The 20,444-nt window shown below is 41.4% G+C and overlaps 1 protein-coding gene across 3 annotated transcripts in view; it reads left to right on the top strand.

The window, feature by feature from the left end:
- The window catches only part of RGS7BP (regulator of G protein signaling 7 binding protein), a 100,725-nt gene extending 84,950 nt beyond the window's left edge, over positions 1 to 15,775 (top strand). For all 3 annotated transcript variants that reach the window (XM_077773580.1, XM_077773581.1, XM_077773582.1), the window contains 2 exons: positions 3,293 to 3,363; positions 14,748 to 15,775. In XM_077773580.1, the coding sequence (XP_077629706.1) occupies positions 3,293 to 3,363; positions 14,748 to 14,839 (163 nt within the window). In that variant the 3' untranslated portion in view covers positions 14,840 to 15,775. The remainder of the gene's footprint in view (positions 1 to 3,292; positions 3,364 to 14,747) is intronic.
- Positions 15,776 to 20,444: the final 4,669 nt, after the last annotated feature.

The raw sequence follows: 20,444 nt of genomic DNA, 5'->3' as shown, positions 1-20,444 counted from the left end.
AAAAAAAAAAAAAAAAAAAAAAAAAAAAATAAGAATAGGACTACCATATGACCCAGCCATTCCACTTTCTAGGTATTTTTCCAAAGAATATGAAAATATTGATTCAAAATGATTTATGATTTTTTAAAATTTTTTATTTATTTCTGAGAGAGAGAGAGAGAGACAGCATGAGCAAGGGATAAGAGAGAGGGAGACACAGAATCCGAGAAACAGGCTCCAGGCTCTGAGCTAGCTGTCAGCACAGAGCCCGATGCGGGGCTCGAACCCACGAACTGTGAGGTCGTGACCTGAGCTGAAGTCAGATGCCCAACCAACTGAGCCACCCAGGCACCCCTGATTCAAAACGATTTATGCACACCTATACTCATTGCTGCCGTGTTTACAATAGGCAAGAAACTGAAACAATCTAAATGTCCATAAGTGGATGAATGGATAAAGAAGATATGGGGTGGTGTGTGTGTGTGTGTGTGTGTGTGTTTTATAATGGAAAACTACTCAGCTTGCTATTTGCAACAACATGGGCTCACCTTGAAGGTATTATGCTAAGTAAAATAAGTCACACAGAGAAAGACAAGTACCATATAATCCCACTCATTTATGGAATTTAAAAAATCAAAACAAAATGAAAGAAACACAAACTCATAGATACAAGAGAACAGATTGGTGGTTACCAGGGGGAAGGTTGGGGGATGGAGGTAGGTAAAAGGGTTGAAGGGGGTCAATTAGAAGGTGACATCATAATAAGACTCCTAGTGATCACTTTGTAGTACATACGGATGGCAAATTATAATGTTGTACACCTGAAACTTAAATAATGCTACATACCAATTTTCCCTCTATTTAAAAAAAAGGAGAGCAGAGACCACAGTTTTGAAGTTCAGTCTTGAAGTCAGATTCAAGTCAAAGGAGGTGGGAACGACAGAGACAAGTAGGTACAAGAGACCTGGCCTGGTAAGGCAGCCTTTCCTAGGTTCCCCTCTGTCTTCCCTAAGAGACCAGTGGGTCTCACCCTAGGCTGCACATTAAAATCATCAGGAGGGCTTTTTATTTTTCTTTAAAATTTTTCTAATGTTTATTTATTTTTGAGAGACAGAGACACAGAGAGATAGAGTGTGAGCGGGGGAGGGACAGAGCAGGCTCCAAGCTCTGAGCTGTGAGCAGAGCCTGATGAAGGGCTGGAACCCACAGACTGCATCAAGACCTGAGCCGAAGTCTGACGCTTAACCGACTGAGCCATCCAGATGCCCCAGGAGGGCTTTTTAAAAACACTGATTCCTAGGGCACCTCGGTGGCTCAGTTGGATGAGTGTCCGAAGAGGAGTGTCGGGGCTTCCGGCTCAGGTCTTGATCTCACAGTTCATGAATTCAAGCCTTGCCTCAGGCTTGCTGCTGTCAGCACAGAGACTGCTTTAGATCCTCTGTCTCCCCTCTCTCTGTCCCTCCCCCACTCACACTCTCTCAAAAATAAATAAAACGTTAAAAAACACAGACAACATTGATTCTTGAGCCTCATCCCCATAAACCAGCAGCATCAGGCTCTCATGGGGTGTGGTCTCAGCATATAGTGATTCTCCAGTGCAGCACCAGGACTGAGAATTGGTGCTTTCCAGGGAGACTTGGCCTGAGTCTCACATACTGCATTTCTAGCCGATTCCCACCCTGTGCCTCCCCACCTCCCATTCCACCTGCCCTTGAGAATTTTACAGAAAATCAGAATGTGCCCCTTGCACTTCTGGATGTAGGGCTATGCCTTTCATTCTCCCCCTCCTCCACTTTCACCTTTTCTCTCTAGAAATATCCTTTGCAGTTTATGAGCATTACTGCCCCACAGGCAGATCCTCATACCTATGGGGAAAGAATTCTAAATGCTCTTAAAGGTGTTATTTCTACACATGATCCACAAGTCTGCTTTCCGCTCCTTTTCCAATCAGCCATTCTGGAGAAAGAGTTCCTTTTTACATGTCAGTCAATATTGAACGAGAGACACTATAGGGTGTCAGGCCTCCCCTAGGAAAAGTGGTCCTCCAACCATACTCAAGAGAATAGCTGTGTTTCAAGAAATGAACTGAGAGACAGGGGTGTCTGGTTGGCTCAGTCAGTAGAGCATATAACTCTTAATCTCACAGCTGTGAGTTCAAGCCCCACGTTGGGTGTGGAGCCTTCTTAAAATTTTAAAAAAGAGAAAGAAAAGAACCGAGAGATTTCATACATAAAAGTAAATGGTGGTTCTTTTTCTTCATATAGCAGAAGAAAAATAAGTTAGTAGATAGAATTTCCTCAACTTTAGGATTGTCCTCTCAAAAAAACTTCCATAAATCCTTTGTACCAGCTATTCCTTGTCTATCCTGGAGTTAACTAAAAGACGTATCAGATTTTTGCTCTTGTAAACAAAATCTACCACTATGTCCTGTGCTTTCAAGAACACTATGTCTAGCGGACGACCACCTGAACATGTGGGGAACCACTGTCCCATGGACTTGAAAAGTCCACCTTACCCTTACCCCAGACTAAAAGCTCCCTGAGAAGGCTTCCTCCTCCCCTGTTTGGTGGTTTTAATAATCATATGTACTCGAAGGTGAGAGGGGAGATGTTAGAGGTATGCAGTGGCTTACCCACATGCCATTGCCTAGAGAAAATTCCATCTGTCCCAAGTGCTTCCCTCTCCCTGCCTCCTTCTCTCTCTCTGTCTCTCTCTCTCTCTCAGCCTCCCCCCACCCCCACATCCCCAGCCACTGTGAAGAGCTCTTCCCTGAAGATTTTACAATCTGTTAGTCTCCCGTCATTCCAAGCCAATTTAATAAATGTTGAGCCTTGTAAATCCCTAACACCTGTGTTAACACCGAATTTCTATCACAGTAATGAGACACTAGCAAGTGAACCTGTACAGCCTCAACAGCCCTCTGACCAGAAGATCTGAGAACACCATCGCCCAGCCTCAGCTTTGCCCAGAGTACTCCTGTTACTCAGGTTGCATGACCTTGACCTCCCTCTTACACAGCAGCAATACTGTCCTCATTATCCAAGAAGAGTCTGGTCCAATGAAGGCAAGATGAGGGCTCCCACGGCAGAATGCCCCGTGGAAATGTTAGCCAGAGTAATCTCTTTCACTCCAGAGCCATCAAGCTCAGATATTTTTTCTTCTAAAAACAAAATAAATTCAGTATTTGCCCACTGGAAACTAGAGCTTGTACAATTAGGCACAGACTCTCGTCTCTCAGTTGTCTCATAGAACAGACGGGAATTGCATTTCAAAACTTTACAGCTGATTATTTTTCTTTTTATCACTTTTACAGAGACATGCGAGAAATGAAAAACCTTTTAAGCAAACTCAGGGAAACTATGCCTTTACCACTGAAAAATCAAGGTAAGTTCTTGTCATTTCTCTTTGCGGCAGAGGATGTTGTTAACATGATAACCTTGGGACTTGTTTCTTGAGAAATTACAAGTTTGTTTTACACAAACAATAGAAGGCATTGAATAGACACTCCTCTCTCTTCAAGAAGATATGATCATGAAAATGGAGTCCTTCAGGCAAACACAGTTGTACTCTGACCCTCAAACAGAGGATTCCTCTACTGGCCTTGTCAGTCAAGGGCATGGATTAATTGACTTGCTGTGGAAAGCATTGTACCAGGGGTGGCAAACAAAAGAAACGGAAACTTGACCCTTGCCTATAAGAAGTTTACAGCCTACAAGAAGACACTTTAGAAGTTTCCGAAGGAAGCTCTCTGCCATATAGATGCTTCGTTATCCAAAAGAAGTAATAATAACATCTATGGAGACCTCACAGTGTGCCGCTGTGGCTCTGCACCCAATTCCAAAGTGTGGGGGTGGTTTTCCACACCACCAAGCAATTCGTGAATGCCAGCGCGGTATCCTGCAATTCATCTGAATTCTGACCTGACAGGGAGACAGCACCAGATCTCCCAAGTTCAGGGCTGCGTGACTGCCCTCTTCCACCACTTGAGATGTACAGGTTAGAAGTTCCAATGGCCCCCTCCATGAACTTAGTCAGTCTGCTAGACCGGCTCACAGAACCCAGAGAAACATTTACTTACTAGATCACCAGTTTATTATAAAAGGATGTAACTCAGGAACAGCCAGATGTCAGATGCCAGGCACAGATTGTGGGGAAAGGACAAGGAGACTCCATCCCTCCTTCCCTCGGTGTGCCAGGCTCCTCAGATCTCCACATGTTCACCAACCTGAAAGTTCCCTGAACCTGTCCTTTGCTGATTTTTATAGAGGCTTCATTACATAGGCACGATTGATTAAATCATTGGCCATTGGTGATTGAACTTCAGTTCCTTCCATTCCCTGGAGGTTGGGGGTGGGACTGAAAGTTCCAGCTTTCTAATGACAGAGTTATTCTCCTAGCAACCAGCCCCCACTCTTAGGCAGTTCTTGAAAGTAGGCTCGTTAACATAACAAAAGATCCCTTCATGTTGTCATCACTTGGGAAATTCCAAGGAATTTAGGAGTTCTGTGCCAGGAATGAGGTGGAAGACCAACTATATACTTCTTCTTATAAATCACAGTATCACAACCACTGTCCTAAATAATTTACATGTATTAACTGTATCAACTTATTTAATTCAAATAATGCCTTTCAGGGAAACAACTATTCATGTTTCCCAATTTTCAGGAAACTGGGGCAAAGAGAGGTTAGCTACCTCTGCTAAGGTCACATAGAATGGTTGAGATGTGGTCCCCGGCAGTCTGTCTCCAGAGCTACGGAAATATACACTTTAACACAGAAATGAAAAGATGTTTTCACTAGAGTGAACCGTCCATAGAGGAACCACCTCTATATGCTTTTGTCAACTATGATTGTATATTCTGCACCTAGAGCAATGCCTGGCTCCTAGTAGTAAAACCCCTGGCATACACAGTAAATGTTTGTTCAATCTGTGCCTACCTTGCAGCCCCAGGGTCTGAAGACACGTATGAAGGACTCACAGGAGCACATCTCCCTATGCGGCCAGAGCAGCCTTAAGAGAAGCACCAGCTTCCCAGAGAGCTATCCTGAGGGTGGGGAAAGGGTTTCTAGATTAAGAAAGAAACTCCTGAGGTTCCCACTGATCAAAGCCTGGTGGAGGGAGGACAGGGCGCTGCTTGCCTCTGAGAGGATTTGGCAGCAGAGCTGGGAGCCTGCTGGCTCAGGGAGCAGCGCGGCATAAGGCGGAGAGGTGCAAGTGGGAACACCAGATGAAGAGGCCGACAAGTAGTGGCCTGAGCTGCACGGAATGGAGGCAGGGTGTCAGGAAATGAGAGGCAGGGGTGCGGAGCATCAATTATTAACTCGAAGCCCCCCTGAAGGGCCTGGGGTCAGACTAATGGGCTTGAGCCACAGGGGTACTGTTGTGGAGACCTTGCGGTGGTGGTTTTGGTAAGCAGACATCGTGGTGTCTAAGTGGGGTGTCTGTAAGATCAGAGGAAGGCCCTCAAAGGTGGGGCAACGATCAGATGGAAGCCAGTGGCATGGGAGGTGAAGGGGATTCACCAGAGGCAGACCAAAGGAGATAGAAGTTTATGGCCCACACCTCAATGAAGCAGTGGGCCGAAGAGCAGAGGGGCTGTCTGCAATCAGGCGGAGGGAGGGGACTGTTTTTTTAAAAGGGGAAGACAGGGAGGAATGGAGACATATGGGATGTTCCCTTTTTTGGTAAGTGTGCCTGGTTGTAAGTAGCCTATTGGTCAGTTAGGGTCTATGGCTATTTTGAGGTGGGCCACCTGATAGATGGACCTGTATTCGGCCAGGTCGTGGTGGGCCCTTTCTGCATGCTATCACTCGAGGCTGTTTGCCTAAAAGTGGCCTCTAGTGACACAGTCTGGTGATAAGAGAGCCCTCCGACCACAGAATGGAAGATTGTTGCTAGAAATCCACATGGTGGTTGGGACCAGGGACTTTGGATTAATGCGATACGTGAGTTCAAATGCCGGCCCTTCCCACTTACTAACTTTGTGCCCTGGAACAAGCTGTTCAACTTCCAGCAATTTCATTTTCCTCAGCTCTGGAAAGGAGATGTAGCATGCATTACTCACTTCAGAGGGCTGTCTTGAGGGTTAAATGAAACACCGCCTATTGAAAGTCTGCTACAGACCTGTCAGAGAGCAGATACTGGACAGGTGCTTTATTGTTATTGTTGGTATTGTTATTCTTTACCAGCTGGCCCGCCCAGCCTAGCTCAGAAGAATCCTGTGTCATCACCAAATAGAACAGCCTCTACTACCACTCATTGATCTTGAGCCTTTGGTACAGAACATCGGTCCCTGTGTCTTTGGCGTTGGAGCTCATGTGTGAAGCTATTCTCAGTTTCTTGATATGTTTGGCAAGTTCCACCCGCCAACAGCATGGAGGGAGGCCTCTCGCTGTACCTCACAATCAGGTGCCCGGGAGGTTGACTACCAGGGCTCCTCAGAGAGAATTTCGTGGATCCCATGTAGCCTCTTTTTCAAATCAAACCATCCAAAACATTCCCTCTGCAGTTCATGAAGTGCATCCAATGGTTTCCAAAATGTGCACTAATGGAAAAATGGGAATTTCATTTTATTTATCTAGGAAATTGTTATAATCATAAAAAGTATAAATATTTTGTATAATTTTGTATTACTTTTATAAAGAGAAAAAAGTAGAATTTTAAATATATTTTTAAAATATAATCCATCACAATAAATGATTGATAACGTGAATAAAAACATGAGTGAAAAGGGCATAGCCCAAATAAATGATACTCAAGATTTAAACTTTAAATCTGTTTTGGAGCAGGAAAAGGAAAAAGCTAGGAGATTCAAGGACCTGTTCAGGAGGGAATGATGCAATACGATTTTGAAATGTAAAAAAAAACTGAGGTAAAGGCTTCAATTCAGGGAATTTCAGGTTTCTTCACTTGGAGGAGAAATGGGACCCTCAGCAGGTGATGCCACATCTCTGTTCTTTACATGTTTCATGGGTACTCACAGCATGATGTCACTATGCGCTGACCAGTGGAGAGGCGGATGTGAGTCAGAATCAGAGGGTCTGAGAAAGCCTGAAGGAAAGTCTCTTGGGTCCCTTTGGAACATTTTTTTTTTCAGACGCATATGGCACCATTTTAATGAACAAATCAGCCTGATCCCTCTATCTGATTCCATAAACCAACACGGACCATAGGAGCTACCCCATGACCTACCTGGAAGTCTTTTGCAACTCATCTGTTTATTATATGAGTCTAGGTTAATATGTGCAAGAAATGGTGTGGGGTAAAATGTGGAAAAATGTATTCCAGTTCTTTTTTCTAGGACCTTATTGTCAAAACATCTTTGTAACTGGATGAAAACCATTATAGAAAGCCATCTGTTTTCTTTCTGGCTCTTGCTTCCCTTCCTCTGTGTATTCCATTTACATGTGGGTCTGAAGCAGAGAGAAAAAAGGGAAAAGATACCACTAGTGGTTCCCTTCCTTCTTACCTCACCCCTGACCGTGTGAAAATCCTGCCAGGCAGGTGCTGGGGGATTCTACGACAGTTCTACGACAGAGATGCTCCGATGCCCCTGTTCTCTAGGCTCTGCCCTAGTTCTCGACTCAGAAACTTCCATGTTTATTTCAGCACTTAAAGGTTCAAACGTATCTCCCTCCTTGCCTACCACACTCAAAACTTGACTCAACAACAGTTTGTTTTAAATTGATTTTCATCGGCCAGTAAAGGAAGGTGGTCAAGAGCAAGAATTTTAATGGGTAGCGATTATGCCCTCATTTTAGACAGTGCCTTTTCTTTTCAATCCTTCCCGTTTAAGACTGGAGACAAAGAGATGCACAAAAGAAAAGTGAGCTGCCCTCTTTTTGCCGCGGCTCCACAGCAGGCTCCTGACCACGGTCAAGTCTCCTGGCTCTCAGCCCACTGTTCTTTCCACTGCTTCAGCGCCTCTCCTGTCCTACATTCTGGGTCACTGGCAGTGCTGTAGGGAGCTTCATTAATTATGATAGTCTTGCTGTGTCAAATGGATTACAAATGGAACCACCTGTGGGGAGCCTGCAAGGTTAGTGACAAAGGCTAAAAGGAGATTGGAAAGTGAAGGACAAGCATCTTCTAAATGCATGTTGTAATCAAACAAAACAAGGTGGCAGAAATAAATTAAGCCTGAAAGACAGTTTCACCTTTTCCAGAATTCTGACTTAGTGAATGCTGTGGGGGGTGACTGTACATTCACTCTTGCCTAGAATGTGGTTGTTGAGACCATGCATGAGAATCCGTCTAAAGGGATCAGTTGGGAATTGAATATGCTCTAGCGTGGGTCCCTTCTGGAGGCAGTGCTACTCCAGACTAAACTGGGTCTAGGAACAGTTCCCCCAGGCTCATATGCTCAACCTACTCCAACCTGGACCCCCCTCCCCATATCTACCCTAGCCATGTTGGGCAGAAGTGTATGATATCTAGCTGAAGAAACGTGGGCTGTTATGCCACTTGGTTGCCTAGAGATGACCTTCTAGGTCCTTTCTCCAGGGCCTCATATAAAGACTTTGTGTGCTTCAATCTGGTGTCTGAATGTTATTCTGGGTAGTTTTTACTCCAGCAGCCCCATATTCTTTGTAATCTCTGCAGTCTTTCATCCAGGATTCAGTATGACATATGTACTTCCCCTCTCTCTTCCAGTTACTTCACACATCAATTTCTTAATGCATTACTCTATGTTCAGCCCCTACTCACAAATGTCTACTAGAGGAAGAACAGACTTCTCTCCCTAACATCTGGTGTCCCCACCATCATCTAACACGTTACGGTAACCTATAATGTGCCAAGTTCTGTGTCAGGTGGTGGGGATGTCTCTTTCCCCTGGAGGCTCTCTGCCTCAACAGAACAGATTGGGTGAGAATTACCTGAGAAGACTTCCCAAATGACATGCTTCCCTTCATAGAGATTGGGATAACGTTTTGGGGGTAGGGCATGTGAATTCTAAAAACAACTAACACACATACTCACACACACTCACACACACACACACACACACACGCATGCACACACACTACTGGAAAGACAAAGAAACTAGTACCTAGACTGCAACAGTGCCGTAACAGCCACAGGTCACTACAAACATATACTGGATTCTCATCTAGCCATATTTGAGTTGTAAGGGGCAAGGGTGCAAAGGTGGCAGAGAAGGTTGTTGGTATCAAGAACTGCTTTTTGGAAAGTGAGCTGAGATTCCTGAGGATGACTCAGAGTTAGCCAAAGAAAGAGGTGAAAAAAATTAAAAAGAGAGAGAGATAAAAAAAAAATTCTAGGCAGAAGATTCTAGATATGTGAAGGTAAATGAGGAGATGAAAGAGCAGGGCATTTTGATGAGCTATAAGCACTTCATTAGTTGGTAAAGTGGTTACAAAAAAAGACATGAAAGACTAGAGAGGTAGATGGGTCTATATCATTAAGGCACCTATACGCTATGTTAAGAGGTTTGGATTTGGGGTGCCTGGGTGGCTCAGGAGATTAAGCATCCAACTCTTGATTTCTGCTTGGGTTGTGATCTCACAGTTCGTGAGGTTGAACTTTTCACTAGGCTTGTGGCCTGCTTGAGATTCTCTCTCGGCCCATGCTCCACCCCCCCGCCCACCCCCCACTCTCTCTGTCTCAAAGAAAAAAGGAGGGCTGGGGGTTTGGATTTTATCCTGAAGTCATTAGAGGGATTCAATTAGGAGACAGTGGCAGTAATCCAGGTGAGAGATGTTTAAGATCTGACCTAAGGCTAAGGGGTTGGAGAAGAGGATGTGAACAACTTGATAGGCTGCACAAGAGAGAAGGCAGAATCAAGGACGCAACCCAGGTTCACTCTTGAAAAGCGAGGTGAATGTTATGTCTGTCTATTCAGAAATTCAGAGGGAAGAGAGGAGGAGCAGTAGAGATGGAGGATGGTTTAAGTTTTTGAGCTGGAGGAGCTCCCAGAGCAATGCTCAGCGGTGAACAGTAGGTGTATAAGTCTTAAGCTGAGGCGAGACATGTGAGCTGGGAGGGTGGAAATACATATTGAAGCATCATGAGCATAATGGTAATTGAAGCCTTACGGATGGTGGAGACCACCCACAGAGTGCATGTATAGAGAAGAGCACTGGAAAGCAAAATTTAAGTTTTGAGGGGAAAGAACTATGATTTACAGAGGGGACTAAAAAGAAAACCAGAAGAACATTATGAAATTAGTCAAAGAAAGTCGTAAGGTAATCTTGAAGGAGGGATTGGCATCTGTCCAAGAAGGGTGGACTTTTTTGGAAAAAGAAATAGTGTGTGTAAGGGCAGAGAGGCAAGAGAAGGTATGGCCATATTTAAGGAATACTGTGTATTTTTGTTTTGTACTATTCCCTCCTTGGTATACCCTTCATTCCAGACTGGATTGTTTACTTGGAATGAAATTCAAGTTGCCTTTGACCTCTGTGACTTTGTTCACACTGTTTTCTCCATCCAGAAAGCCCGTCTCCCCCTTCACCAAATGTACAAGTTCTCCTCATTGTTTCTTGTAGCCCAACAACAACACCAAGACCTCTATGATTTCCCACAATTACATTCTTCCTTCTCCTCCTCTTGGGAGTAAGTTCACCCATAAGAGTTTTCAAAGCATTGTATTTGTATCTCTCTTATGGCATTTCTATTAAAGCTTCATAGTTACTCAAGCAAACATCCTTGAGACCAAGAACCGACTTTCTATCAGGACCCATCAGGTATAATCCTCAGCACCCAACATGGAGCCTGCAACTTAGCAGACCTTTGATTAATGCCGAGCTTCTCAAAGTGTGGCCTCAGAACCAGCAACATCAACATGTCTGGGAACTTGTAAGCAATCGGAATGCTCTGGCCCCACCCCAGACATACTGATTCAGAAACACTGGAAGTGGGGCCAGAAATCAGCACTTTAACACGCCCTCAGATGTTGTTAATGCAGCTAAAGTTTGAGGACCACTGAGTTTGCTGAAGGTCTCTTTTTCTTCTAGAATAGAAATTTGCAACTACAGTTACATTATGAGCACTTCTCTTGATTCTGAGAACATAGCTATAAACTTTAAACTGAGCCTGGGTGGCTCAGTCGGTTAAGCGACTGACTTTGGCTCAGGTCATGATCTCATGGTTCTTCAGTTTGAGCCTGTGTTGAGCTCCAGCTGACAGCTCAGAACCTGGAGCCTGCCTCCGAATCTGTGTCTTCCTCTCTCCCCCACTCATCTCTGTTTCTCTCTGTCTCTCAAAAGAATAAACTTTTAAAAAAGGATTAAACTCAAATGCTCAGTTGATTATTTGAAAACTTCTTATTTTATGTCTTCTGTTTATTAACATATCATGTATATAAGCATCTTTTATTAGCAAAAGAAATTTGAGCAGTGTTCCTGGCTTTAGTAGTATCCAGGAATTAAGCTTTGTCTGACTAAGATTTTAACTTGCTGATGGCCGAATTATCTATTCTCCTTTTCTTTCACTTTCTCCTCTGCTTTCCTCCCTCCCTTTTCCTTTCTCCGTGTTTCATTTTCACATCTAAAACTGTCCTTGGTTACAGTTCTCTCAGAGCATGCACTTTGGAGAAAAGATGTTATAAAAGTCTGAAATGTTCACAATAAAAATCAAAGGGTTCCCAGCAAGGTCAGGTGGATTCGCCCAGAAAGTTTAGCACAAGAGGGGAAACATTCCATTTTCTTCACATTCTTTTGGCAGCCCATAATTTCAGAGACAGGATTTCAATCAATGTGGAAAGACATCTTTCCTTAGAGTTGAATTCACTCCAAACCATTCCAGGCAGACTTACTGCTGCTGAATTTCAGCATTTACTGCCGGTGTCAGCTTCCTAGGGTGTAGAAAGCTGTTCTGAATTTCTGCCAAGATTTTTTGAGCTTTTGTGTCACCTCAGCCCTAGGTGATGATCAGACAAGCTCTGGGCTAGGGAAAGGTGTCACAAATGCTCAACAAAGATGCCCCAAACCAGCAGTCATCCTTAATAGGCAGCCTGTCCTTTCCTTAACATCTGAGCACTTTCTCATCAATTCTAACACTTACTATTCACTTAAGAATGCTCTGTTGTGCACACATATATATAGCACTCACAGGTGAATGTATGTGTGCATATCTATCTATCCCTAGATAGATAGATATGAAAAGAAGGCTGAGTGAAGAAAATTTCAATAGCATAAAAGGTTTTTTTGATTTGCTGTAATGAATGCATAAAAGTCAGTCTTGATATAAGTCTCATAATACCCGTATGCTTTTAATGTATAAAAAAGAGAACGTGGTGGGTGCTCAGTCAGTTAAGCATCTGACTTCAGCTCAGGTCACGATCTCATGGTTGGTGGGTTTGGGCCCTGCGCTGGGCTCTGTGCTAACATCTCAGAGCCTGGAGTTTCAGATTCTGTGTTTCCCTCTCTCTGTGCCCCTCCCCTGCTCATGCTTGGTCTCTCTCTGTCCTCAAAAATGAATAAACATTAAAAAAAAAACAAAACTTTAAAAAGAGAGAGAGAACATGGTAGCAAACATGCCACCACAGCATACCCATGAGCAGTTTCTTCATAAATACAACATGTAGTAGCCATTTCCTCAAGTAGCGGGAGCAGTATACATCTGTACTGCATTTTATAAGATATAAATACCCATTAGGTCACTATGCAAATGTCTTAAATGTTTGGAGAAAGGGAAGGATATATGGGTATTCAGGAAATACAGCTTCCAAGTCTTAAATAGAAATAAGAAGATTTTTTTCTTGCCTATAAATATCTTCATAGTTTTGGTGATTCTGTTCAAGGAAATATTGAATTCCTGGTGAACTTGCATTTTAGGAAGTACAGTCAGTATCCAAAGAGATACCAGAAGATAAAATTCTTTATTCTTCAGAGCCTGCTGTACCTTTGCCTTATCCAAGTAGGATGTTTATCAATTATTTGGTGGTAAAAGAAGTAAGAGTCCTAAAGCTGATGAGAAAGTGAGTTATCAGTTTTTTCTGTTCTAAATAGACTATGATTCATCTTTGAGAGATTCTCCTGAGAAATCAGGCTTACGTATGGTCTTTGACATTGCTTTCAGCATCTTAACTATTTGGGGCAAGTTTAACCATAAAAGAGAGATGTGCTATTTTTAGTTTCAAGATGTTGACATTCAGAATATAGCAAATTGCTTTTCACTGTGGAAAAGACAGAGTCCTGTTTTCTCCACATTAGCAGAATATGAATCTTAAGAGAGAATATTAATCTGTGGAGACTTGGAGGGTACACTGTTTGACTAATTTGATGTGCTCAGCTGGGGCGTCTGTTTTCTTCTCTGGCTGTGACTTGCCACTCTGGTTCTATCTAAATGTATAGCACAGTGTGCCATTCCAAGGAACACTGTCAACTTGGTGAGTGATGCTAATTTCCTAATAAGCATGACACATGACAGCCTTTGGGGAAGGGGAGGATAAGCCCAGATACTTGGATGACACAATTTATGTGAGAGGACTGGAAAGCCAGAACTTGCTTTTGTTCTAGACAGTTCCCTGAGCATCTAGGCTCAGTAATCAAGAAAAGCAACCCTCATTTACAAACTAGTTTTATGGAAGTGGGGCACATTTTTCACCTTACCCATCTCTTCATCTAACCCCGGATTCTGGGCTCTTTCCCAAGGTAGAAGGGGGAAAGGAGAAAGCCCCTTAGCTCTGCTCTGGGAGGGTAGTACAGCTAGTCCTGGCAAAGCTTAGGTACATAAGAGTTACCAGAGCCAACCAGCCAACCATCTTGCGGCCCTTAGCTCCATTCTGATCATGTCCTAGTGCTGCCCACATTGGCAATTCCCAGGTCGTTTCCTCATGGTCCTTCTCCCACCTTTGGGACCAGATTGCCAGTCTGCTCCAACGGGCTATTTCTCCCCACCCTCTCTTTTGGACTGGACTCTTTCTTTACCCAGCTCACTAAACTGAATTTGGTTTACTGGTTTATTTCCTTATCTACTTGTCATCATCCTAAAAATTTCAGCCCAAAACTTGTAAATTCAGCAGGTGGCAATCTTCTCAGAATGCCCTTGTATACAGAAATCTATAGAAACTACTAGACAAAGACTCACCAAGGAATAGTTGAGACTTCTTCCTGAGGCAAAAAGTAGGTAAGTTGAGGCAAGACGATGGTCCCATGTCAAGGAAAATAGTAAATAAGAGCTGTATTTACCAAGTGCTTCCTCTGTGCTAGGCACTGAGGACCTCACCCAAGCTTAATGTCTTTCATAGACTAGTTCATTTAATCTTCACCTAAGGTAAGTGTTATTAAACCCTATTTTGAATATGGGAAAACTGAGGCTTAGCAAGCTTCAAGTTCCATGTTCAAAGTCACAGAACTAGTAAATAGTAGAGGCAGGTTTAGAAAAGAGGCCAACCTTACTCCAAAGCATGGGCTCTTTCTAAATAGCTATGCCTCTCCCAACTGAAAGAATGCCTTCAAGCAGTTTACATTTCATTTTAAGCAGTGGTTCTCAACTGTAGGCATTGAGCTCCCCACCGCCACCAAAAAAAGAACATTTGGCCCTATCACAGGACATTTTTGGTTGTCACGACTGGTGGAACAGTGTTACTGGCATCCAGTGAGTAGGGAGAGGCCAGGGATGCTGCTAAACATCCCACAGTGCTCACGACAGCCCCAACAACAAAGGATTGTCTTGTCCCAAATGTCAATAGTGCTGAAGTCCAGAAACCTTGATTCGAAAGACGGTGGCTTTTTAAAGCCAATTCATAAAAACCCAGGTTATTTTGTTTGTGATTCACTCATATGTACATTCTGTCCCATCACAGATGACAGCAGCCTTCTAAATCTAACTCCCTACCCCCTGGTTAGAAGACGGAAGAGAAGGTTCTTTGGGCTGTGTTGTCTTGTCTCAAGCTAGGCAACTCCTCCTGGAAACCCAACATTGCGAAGACCTGAAAATATCACAGAACCTGAGGACCTCCAGAGAGCTGAACCACAATTCTTGGTTTTTGACTATGTTTTCTAGGCTTCCTTATTACTTTTATTCGCCTCCCTCTACCCTTTTAAATGATTTTACATGTGAAAGCAGCTGCTGTCAAGGGGGGAAAAAGATTCAAAAAGCAGGCTGTTTTTAAAAGGATTTTTAAAGCTGACATTGTACGTGTCTGCTCCAAACCATACCATGACAGACGCAAGAATTATGGTTTTTAAATTATTTAAAGGTTTTTTTAAATGTATTATACAGAGAAAAATTATTTCATGTATAATAGTATATCTTTAGCTCTTGCTGATCTCATGTTAACAATTTATCATATATGAAAGTCTTTAAACATAGAAATCTCTCTAAAACTGCAAAACTGTGTTCAAAAATCCAATCATCTGTCAGTACTATTAGAAATAATATTATAATCAAACATATACCACCTCACCTATTGCTTTGTCTGTGCTCATTCACATTTAGTCTTCCATTCTGTCAAAATCCAAGAGCTTCTACATAAAAACATCTTAATTTATAATGCAACAAAAACCATATATGAAAAGTATTTAAATTTTGTAAATACACAATAATCCTAATACCTTCGTACAATGCATATGGGCAACTAATTTCCTTTTGATCCAATGGTGTCTTTTTCAGCTTCCTGGAGAATGAAGTTAATCCAGTTAGAAAATGGTGTAGTAACATATACAATTACCCTCAAATGTAAAATTGAATATTATCACATTTTGTTCTAACTGAAATCTGAAGCATGATGTCTGCACAGCAGCATAGTGTTAAATCTTATAGGGCATGCTGGAATTAGCTCAGATCGTAAAACTATTTAACATTTTCTGTTAATAAAATCTTTTTAGTTAAGCTAAGCTTGTCTCATTTTAGATGACTATGCAGATATGACTTTTCCAATGTGTACTTGGTGTCTTGTCTTATGCTTAGAATCTTGAAAGCAGGACACATTAAGCAATACTGTATTTTAGAAAGGAGGAAGCCACACGCTTCGTTTTTTCTGCTTACAGCTTTGTTATGACCTTCCTCACTAAACTTTTAACATGGTACAAATTTTGTTATATTTTTCCCTGTCCTTCCTTGGCCCGTTTCCCAAAGAGAATTTCCCATGGGTTGAGAGATCAGGCCCTTGGACTTTTTTTCTTGCTTTCCAAAATCTAATAAACCCTGAAGTCGGACAAGAGGCACCAATGTCTAGTACAATAAAAGGGTGGGCGAGATGCCTATAAGTGATTTATCCAAGATGCATCTTCAGTTCCAACCCTATACTTTCTCAGTGCTTATGCACACATGCATTTAGAGGCACCGAGATTTTAACCTAACAACTAAATATCCTAAGGCTTTTAGCTGTAGTGAAAATGACGATAGGTATATATGAACTAGTGGACTACTCGTTGTATTAGGTTGAACCATATGAAATTGCTGGTATTTGACTGTTTTGACCTATAAAAATGGCAATCTCACATGGTTCAACCTAATATCCGATGTGAAAATTATACTTGGAATTGTCTTCTAGCATTTGTGGTTGAAAGCGAATGGATTAAAGGGTTGGAAGAGATTTCAAAAGGCTATGCAGGTCTCTATTTAGATCATACCAGCTGGTTTGAGGCCTTATTCTTGGAATCCAGAGTAGTGTGCCAATGACCTGGTAATGAATGCATGGTTGTCAGTATGCCTGACTTCATATAAAGAGGTCTCCTTGAAAGTTATATGAGAAAACCATAACTTTCTAAATCAAATATTTGTAAAACAGTTATTCGAGTATGCTGCTTAAAGAATCTTAGAATGAATACCCCCTTGGAAAGCAGGCAACTACTCCTACATGTATCTGGTCTGTAAACCCTGATTTCATAAATCAGGTTTGACTAAAGCTTAATATCTTTTTTGACTATGGTTCATTTCCATGCCTTGTGGTTAATTCACTTAAGGTCCATTGTTTTAGAAATTACAAAATAGCCCAACTGGGCATGTTCTCAGCTCCCATCTCAGCCCTTGCCCACCTTTCCACGATATTGAACCCTTAGCTTCAATCTAGTTCCTACTAATTCATGCAAAGTTATCAACTGATAAACCCACCTTGGTGTTCAGCACGTTCTGCTTGACCTAAACCACTTCTGCTTGGTTAATTTGTGCTCACTCTCGCCTTAGTCTCGGTATGAAAGGAAAACTTACCTTCCGTGCCATTGTCCTTTGTACAACTGAAGACTGTTAATAAATTCAGGTCTCACCTCCAGGTCTGGGAGGGCTGTAGTAGCTATTCATGGAGATGGGAATTTGCCTAATTCCCTAGGTAGGCTTTCCATATCTAAGGTAAATAAATTTAGCCACCTTCTCTTTTATTCATAGTGCCTGTTTCCCAGACTTTGATTGGTTTTGTAGTTCCTATGGACACACTCCAAGATTTATAGATCTTTCACTAGCAGGTCCTAAAATTAAATTTAGTGCTCCAAGTCGTGATGACCTACACTGGCTCATAGTGGCAATAGATAGCTCACCATCTCCCATTAGATATGCTAATGCATCTCTTTAGGAGCTGACCCCACTCTCCTCTCACCTACCAAAGGACTTTCTCAGGTGTAGTCCGTGAGATAGAGGTCTACTGTCTCGGCTTCCTACTAGTAATTCGCTTTCAGATAAGCAATAACACTGACCTGATCTCTAGGGGTAAGGAGAGAACACTGAACCCATTCTGTTGCATGGGTACTCACATGCTGAAAACAGAAAAGGATGTCAACTTTTTCTAGCACGCGCTCACCCATTTTGCCACCATAATTTTAGTATCCTGTGTTGATTCATCGTTGTTGTTGTTGTTGTATGTGTGTGTGTGTGTGTGTGTGTTTTCAGATTACAGAGACAATATATATTGTTTGTGGGAAATCTGAAACATACCACTAAGTATAAAGAAAATAAAAAATCACCTGAATCCCACCACAATCATATTGTTTAAAACCACATTTCCAGTCAGTGGCTGAGGCCAAAGGCACTTGTGACAAGATATGTGAACAAATGCCCACAAGGTCAAGGTATCACTTTAAAATACCTTGTCTGCTGATGTTTTGCACGCTTCTAGAAACAGATTGACTGCAAACTTCTGGTTGTGCCATTGTCGAAGGGTACAAAGAAGACTTTAGAAGTAGCAGGGCCTGATGCCTCCCGTAACGAAAGCTTTTAATGAAATTCTACATTCCTGCCAGTTCATTTTGTTCCTGGTGCTCTTCTAATGGTTGGATACTTACTGTATGGCAATACTGCCACCTACTGAATGCTGAGCTTTAGAGTAAGAAGGGAAAATAAATGCACAGAATGTAAAAGCATCTCCTTCATTTTAGACAGCCAGCAATGGGCCAGATTCACAATATTCCATATGGAATTTGGATTCTGGAAGTCTCAAAGTTGAAAGGTATCATCCAGGCTAACTTCCCACACCACCTACATGTACCTAAAAATTACCTATCATTTCTTTGTGTTTTCAAACATCACCAAGTGCAAAATGCTCAGCTTTCAAGTAACTACAGATCGGATGAGAAAAAGCAGTGATGCTATTGGCCCATAATAAATCATTATAATGAAATATAAAGATCTGTGAAAGAAGGTTGGATTACCAAATAATTTGGGATGACTGGCCATTTTGGGGGGAAAATACTAGATCTATACCTCATAACTTCCATCAAAATAAATTCTAGGTGAAGTAAAGATTTACATGTTAAAGCACATAAACATATAAAAGGACTAAGGCAATACTGATAAATATCTCTGTAATTTTACTATGGAAAGAAAGCCTTTCTAAGCATGACACCAAAGGAAGAAACCAAAAAGAATAAGATAGATGGATTTGACCAATTAAAAAGGCAGAACTCCTCTACAGTAAAAATTAACCAAATTAAGAGAAAACAAAATTTGAAATATATGCAAAAAAGAGTATAGATCTCTAATGTGTATCAAGAGTTTCAACCCCATTACTGATGGGAAGTTTCTGCGATCTACAATCTTCCCAACAAAGTGTTCCCATTTCATTCTTTCCTCATTGCACTTTTTAAATTATTGCTTATTTGTCTTTTTATCACCACTAAACTGGAAGTTCAAGAAAGCAGCCACCCTGCCTGTTTTGCTTACTGTTATATCCTCGATACTTAACACAGTGCTAGACACAAAGCAACTACTGAAAACATATTTATTGTGTGAGTGAATAATGAATGCATGACTAAATAACATTGTATGATCAAAAAGAATCAAACTTTCCAGTAGAAAACTGAGCCAAGGACACAAACTGGCAATGTATCATAAACTAAAGTAATGAACTAATAAAAACATGAAAATATTTAAATATACTAGTAATCAAAAATGCAAATTATTACAATACACTCCTTTTTATGTATCAGAAAGACAAAAGGTATAAAGAATTATAGTTCCCAGGGACAGCAAGGAAGGATGGAAGGGGACATTCTCTTACAGAGGAAACAAGACTGTAAATTGATCTGATCTTTCTGAAAATATTTTGGCAATATATTTTTTGTGTATGCCAAATACTTCCACTTTAGGGAATTCTCCTTTTAAAAAAGTTAAGACAAAAATGAACTAAGATACATTCATTCATTATTCAAAAAATATATGCAAGAAAGGATGCTTGTAGGAGCATGAAAAAAATTGGAGGAATGGAAAAAAATATAAATAAGTCCATAATATAGGGTTGGTTACGTATGGTATATCCTTTCAATGAAATCCTGTGCACCAATTAAGAATAAGCACTAGATGTATATTTACTGAAATAAACAGCTATATTAAATGAAAAAAGAAAGCTACAGAAGAATATAGTATGTTCCCATTTTAAGAGTATACATATATATATGTGCATTACCGTGTCTGAAAGGATATTTGCTAAAATGTTAACAGCATCTATCTCTGGGAGGTGAGATTTGGAGCAATTATATTTTCTTTTTGCATATCTGTAATTTCTGATTTTTCCACAATGAGCATGTAGTATCTGTATAATTTTTTCAGGGAATAAACAACAATGTTCACAATATATATTAAATGAAAAACACATGTTATAAAACAGTATGTATAGTATGAAACAATATTTGTAAAAAAGAAAATTATATATAAATATATCTATGTATGTATATATATATGCATAAGAAGCTAGAAAGACATACACTAAAATGTTAATAGTAGTTATTTATGGGTAGCGGGATTATGGGTGATTATTTTTTCTTTTTGCTTTTCTGTGTTTTCTAATTTTTCTACAATGAATATGTATTCCTTGTGTAATAAAAACTAATAATAAAAGTTTAAAAAAAAAAGGAAAGTGAGACTTTGTGACTCACCACTTGCTCTCATCCTCCCTGCCACGTCCTGGACTCACTCCCTGTCATCAAAGTGTGGGCAGTGGGGTTGTGGAAAGGACACACCAGGACACCACAACTTCGCAGGATGGAATAGAGAGGCAGACAAAGGTAGATGGGAAGGACAGAGAGAGGGCGGAAGGGAGGGAGGGATGGAGGCAGAAAGGAAAGAAAGAATT

The sequence above is a fragment of the Crocuta crocuta genome, unplaced genomic scaffold (assembly GCF_008692635.1).
Source record: "Crocuta crocuta isolate KB4526 unplaced genomic scaffold, BGI_CrCroc_1.0 scaffold383, whole genome shotgun sequence".
NCBI lineage: Eukaryota > Metazoa > Chordata > Mammalia > Carnivora > Hyaenidae > Crocuta > Crocuta crocuta.
Note: the sequence above shows the minus strand (reverse complement) of the source record. Positions and strands in the feature narration are given on the sequence as shown.